Genomic DNA, 6239 nt, shown 5'->3' with positions numbered 1-6239 from the left:
GTGGGAAGTAAAAGAAAGAGAACTTAGACCTACAAAGACTGATTCCTCTGATTTTCTTTCAGGATGTTTAGAATAAATATTATAAATCTCTATATAGAAATTCTCCTTTTTATCTTTATTATGAAGGAAATATTGCTTTATTCTCTACCATGGTAAAGAGGAAGACATGAAGTTATGTCTCAATTTGTGATTTCAGACATTTTCATCCAGCAGAAATAAAAGAGGAAAATGTAGGTTAAATTAAAATTTTAATAGGCAGAAGGATTTTTTTACCTTCCTGAATTAATCTTTGGAGGCTACAGTGATATTGCAACAAGTTAAGAAATTAACTTGTGGCATTGATTTAATTTTTTTAATTTTTAGATTTTGTTTTCTTATAATTTTAACTGAAGCTCTGTTTTATTCAGAATTTAGGCACAATTGCACACACAGACCTGTCTGTCAAAATAAGTATTAATTAGTTATTCATCCCTGTGCTTAGACATTATATTGTTCTAATGGTGTGTGACAGCTTGCAATACATTTCAGAGTTATTTTTTTCTCTCTAAGAAGGTAGGTCAATGATAGAACCCAGGCTCAAATCATGACTCTTGGAAAGCTATTTCTGAGAAAATTACCAAATGACTCTCTCAAAACAGCTATCTTAACCAGTATACTCAATTACTCTTCTAAATGTGTCCACTTTTTAATCACGGCCACAGTTTGAACTAATTTCTTTCTAATATTCAAGAAATATATTTGAAGTGTATAGCAAACAAAGAAAGCACAACTTTTTCTACTATATCTATACAGAGAGAGAAAGGCAAATCAATGTGATATTTAACCTATTTTTCAGTCATGTATTTTCTTTTAGTCATTTTTAATGGAAGAGTTCTGGATGTTACTTGTTGAGAAGTGATCTTTTTATACCCAGTGGTAGGGAAAAATGTAGGTGGACTATTGATAATCTGTTTGACTGTTAAAAGTTTTGACAGCTCTGATATGCTCATGCATGTCTAAAGGAAATCTATCTGTATCACACTACTAAATTATGATGAGTTTACTACTCCTTTGAATAGAAACTAATATTTTCAATTATTTTTCACCAAACCAAATAAATGTTATTTGCAACTATATAGATTAAATGAAAATCTTTTCCATTCATCTGCCACCTTCTATCATCCTATTTAGACAATCATAAAATAGAAGCCTAAGAATTTATCACTTATTAAAAAATAAAAAGTGCTTACTAACAAAGTGATTGAATCTGCCTGCCAATGCAGGAGACTTGAGTTCAATCCCTGAGTCAGGAATATTCCCTGGAGTAGAAAATAGCAACTCACTCCAGTATTCTTGCCTGGCAAATTCCATGGACAGAGGAGTCTGGCAGGCTCACTAAGAGTAGGACACGACTGAGCAACTAACACTTTCACTTCACTTTCACGTTCATGAAGTGAAATTACTTTCAGTGATTTTTCATCATTATTCATAGTGTAAATTTTTATGCAAAAATTATGTATACACAAGGGGATATACATATATATAAACATATACATACTTAGGTGAACTGCATTAGGTATTATAGACCACTGCTTAGATGGGGGGAGTTGTTAAACGTTTACTCACATGGTGCATGATTATAATTTCTTATTAGAATAACTGTAGTAACTAATGGTTAATGAGACACCCTACATTCCAAGCATTGTTCTGAAAACTTTACACTCATTCAATCTTCACCCCAACTCCAAATGATTTTTGTCCCCATTTTTACAGATGAGAAAACTGAGCCCACAAGTGTGATGTAACTTGTCTGAGATTGCACAGCTAAATAATTTGCAGAAATATAAACAAACTCTCTCTGCCTGTGCTGTCACTCCACGCTACACTGGCCCTCTGTAAATCTCTCTAAACATGATATCAAACAAAAAGAGATTATGAGTTCAAGCAATCTCTCTTTAAGCAATGAACATTCAAGAGGTAGTTAAAAGAATGAGCAGAACTTGCAGAATAAATAGGAGTCCAGAAAAGGAGAAGGGTTCCCAGGGCTTCAGATAGGAATGAATCTGACTTGTCAAAGCGAGAGAAGGCTAGTAGTCAATATGTGTAAAGTGATCTGTGAAATAAGAATGAGACCTTGTGCAGGTTCATCTAGGCCATCTTAAGGAATTAGAATATTTCCTAAATGTAATGGAAAATGACTGGCTAGGTTTGGGCACATGGATAATGCGATTTTATTTAATCTTGTAAAAATGTCGAGGCGTAAAACTAGAAGTAAGGAATAAAGATTATTGCCAGAATCTAGAATAGAGATGACAATCATTTGGACTAGGGCACTGATCATGTAAGTTTTTAGAGTGAGGGGACAATTAAAATATATTTCTGCATTAAAACTTACAAGTTTTGGTGATGTTAGGTATTGGGGATGAGAGAGATAAATGTGCCAAGGATAAAAGCCAGATCTCCTGCATATCAAACTGGAAGACCAAAGGTGCTATTCACTAGGATATGCAAAAAAAGGAATACTCTTCCTCGTTCTAACATTAGCCAAATAATTATATCATATAGGTGAATCCACTGACCAAGTAAAATAGCATGTTCACTGTACATAGTCAATGAAAATTATAAATAACCATAGAAGAAAATCTATTCCAAACTTTCAAATTTACACATAAGAAAATTCAGACCCTTAGTAAAACTCCCTAAGTTTAATATAAAAATATATTAAACTCATCACCATAAAAGAACCTACAACAAATATCAGATTACTTGGCTGTAATTTTTACTAGTAACATAAATTTGCTACCTTTGTTTAGTTCTACATTTCTTTAAATTATTCAGATAGTCTTTGCTGACAAGTTTCTCCTCTTCCTTTCCTTTTTCCTTTTCTTCCTCCTCCTCCCATTCATCCTCATCTTCCTTCACCTTCTCCACCTTCTCTTCTCTTGGATTTGACACTGAAGGATTATGGACCAAAGAAATTATACTTCTCTACATGGCTTCATTCTGCTTGGCTTCTCTGACCATCCCAAACTGGAGATGGTCCTGTCAGGAGTTGTCACTGTCTTCTACTTAATTACCTTGGTCGGTAACACAGCCATCATTCTTGCATCTCTCCTGGATTCCCATCTCCACACACCAATGTACTTTTTCCTCCGGAATTTATCTCTCCTAGATCTATGTTTCACAACCAGCATCGTACCCCAGATGCTGGTTAACTTGTGGGGACATGATAAGACCATCAGCTATGTGGGCTGTGTCATTCAGCTCTATGTTTACATGTGGTTTGGCTCCATCGAGTGCCTTCTCCTAGCTGTTATGTCCTATGATCGTTTTACAGCTATCTGTAAGCCCTTGCATTATTTGGTCATCATGAACCCACATTTATGCCTCAAGATGGTTATCACAGTCTGGAGTATTAGTCTGGCCAATTCTCTGGTATTATGTACACTCACCCTGAATTTGCCTAGATGTGGAAACAACCTTCTGGATCATTTCTTGTGTGAGTTGCCAGCTATGGTCAAGATAGCCTGCATAGACACCACAGCAGTTGAAATGTCTGTTTTTGCTTTAGGCATTGTCATTGTCCTTACACCACTCATCCTCATTCTTATATCCTATGGCTACATTGCCAAAGCTGTGCTGAGAATGAAGTCAAAAGCAGGCCAGAGAAAAGCAGTTAATACCTGTGGATCTCATCTCACCGTAGTGTCCATTTTCTACGGAACTATTATCTACATGTACCTTCAACCAGGTAACAATGCCTCCAAGGACCGGGGTAAGTTCCTCACCCTCTTTTACACTATCATCACTCCAAGTCTCAACCCTCTCATTTATACCTTAAGGAATAAGGACATGAAGGATGCACTGAAGAAGCTGATAAGAGTTGACCACAAATCTACAAAATCAAGGAGAAACTGGAAGTCATAGAAAAAAATTAGCATGGATAAGGCAATAAAATATTTTCTAGTTGTCTTTCATTTTTAGTGAGGCAAGTAATCCCTAGATCACAAAGGTCAATTAATATAATAATTTTTGTATACAAATTTTTTGGATACAAACAATATTACAACCATCCTACTTAGCTCTTTCATGCCTCTATATGCATGCTCAGTCACATCGACTTTCTGCAATCCCACAGAATGCAGTCTGGCAGGCTCCTGTGTCCATGGAATTCTCCAGGCAGGAATACTGAAGTGGGTTGCCATTTCCTACTCCAGGGGATCTTCCCAACCCAAGGATTTCGAAGCCTGGCAGGCAGATTTTTTACCACTGAGCCATCTGAGAAGACCGTTATGCCTCTAATCTTTGGCATATCTCCAGGAAAAACAAGTCATAGAAATTTTTATTTTTGCTTGTAATGTAACACAGAGAGAATGTAAACATAAACTTGAATGCATTTAATTTATTGGGGTCACAAAGAGTTGGACATGACTGAGCGACAACTGAACTGAACTGAAGCCCCATCAAAAACTGTTTTGGTTATCTAGTTATGTATTTTCAATGCTAATGCTTAGATCTTCAGAAATACAGACCTGAATGAATAGCTTCATATATGTTATGAGTTGTATATAAAATAATAATATGCTAATGGTTTTCTGCATTAAATCTCTATGATACCGTTCAAATACATATACTTCTTTTGTGCAGACAATGCAGTCTACAAGGTAGTAATTTGTCATAAGCACCACTTGAAACAATTCACTTTTTTTCAATGAAATTTGATCATTAACAGCATGAGTAAAAGATCTCTGGTTTTTAAGTCTGTTGCATCTTTATAATGTTACGAGGACGTGAGAAGACACCAAAAAACGATTTTAAAGATGACAACACAGTCATATTCATTTCTTATTTATTTATAAAACATTTTGTTCATTATTATCCATCTCAATGGAAGGAAGAGTATGGCTAGTTTGAGATTAGTTAGGCTTTTGGGGAGATCTGTGGACAGTAGAATTTACGTGATTTTCTTAGAAATATAGATTTGTAAATTTGTATGTAGTGGAGTTTCATACAATGAGTAAATAGCTTCATTTATTTTGATATAACTTTTAGTTTTATATATATTATGAAACTTATTATGAAACTATTGTGATACTATTGAATTAAACTTTGATATTTTCTATGCAATACCTTTCTCTCCTACTGCTGCTGCTAAGTCGCTTCAGTCGTGTCTGACCCTGTGCAATCCCATAGACAGCAGCCCACCAGGCTCCCTCATCCCTGGGATTCTCCAGACAAGAACACTGGAGTGGGTTTCTCTAACAGACTCCATAATTTAAAACTGTAATCAACCTAAATATATAGTATTTCCTCCTCTATCAGTTCATAATTCTTGAACTGTAGAAAAGAGTCACTAGATAATTTTACTTTCCCAGGCAGAACAATGGGATGACACATAAAATATATTTAACATGATATAGGATGTTGTCAGTGTTCTTATTGTCCATCTACTACATGTTTTAGAGTTACCTTCAAAAACAGTTCACCAGCCTATAAAAAAGTTCACCAGTACATAAAATGTAAATTATGTGATCCTGATTTTTATAGTCTGGCCACCCCACCCATTACATTTAACAAGAGGGAAAAAAGTAAACCAAAATGGCAGGCAGAAACATAAGGGGAAAATAAACAAGAGAGATACAGAGCAAGCAGAAAACAAAAATAAAACAGCAGTACTGAATCCACATTTATCAGTAATCACCCTAAATATAAATGGCTTGAATTCACCGATCAAAAGACGCAGAGCATCTGGAGAGATTACTAAATAGGATCTAACTATATGATGCCTCCAGGAGATTCACCTCAACCCTACAGACAAATATAGACTCGAAGTGAAGGGATGAAGGATGATACTGTAAGCAAATGGCAGCCAAAAGAAAACAGTGTAGCCATACTTATGACATCAGATAAAATAGACTTCAAGCAAAAAAAAAAAAAAAAGAGAGAGAGACAGAGATCAACATTATAGAATGATAAAGGGGACGATTTACAAGAAGACATGATAGTTACTTATATATATGAACCTAACATAGCAACACCAAAATATATAAAGCAATTATTAACAGATTTAAAGGGAGAAATTGATAGGATCACAATAATAGTAGGGAACATTAACATCCCACTTACAGCCATGGGTAGATCATCCAGACGAAAGAAAATAGGGAAAGGGCAGCCTTAAATGAAATGTTAGACCTGTTGATTCAATAGATTTATACAGAACATTTAATCCAAATTCAGAATAATACACATTCTTTTCAGGT

General features: G+C 35.1%; 1 protein-coding gene across 1 annotated transcript; it reads left to right on the top strand.

Annotated features, from left to right (window-relative positions):
* Positions 2770 to 3906, top strand: LOC102191750 (olfactory receptor 2W1). The gene has a single exon (XM_005696695.2). It carries the CDS (start codon positions 2944 to 2946, stop codon positions 3904 to 3906), a length of 963 nt encoding a protein of 320 aa, XP_005696752.2. The 5' UTR covers positions 2770 to 2943.

Source organism: Capra hircus, chromosome 23 (genome assembly GCF_001704415.2).
Source record: "Capra hircus breed San Clemente chromosome 23, ASM170441v1, whole genome shotgun sequence".
Classification (NCBI taxonomy): domain Eukaryota; kingdom Metazoa; phylum Chordata; class Mammalia; order Artiodactyla; family Bovidae; genus Capra; species Capra hircus.
This window is presented reverse-complemented; position numbering and strand designations above follow the sequence as displayed.

Coding starts and splice junctions, on each gene's coding strand:
- LOC102191750 (XM_005696695.2), top strand. CDS start 2,944: ATGGACCAAAGAAATTATACTTCTCTACATGGCTTCATTCTGCTTGGC.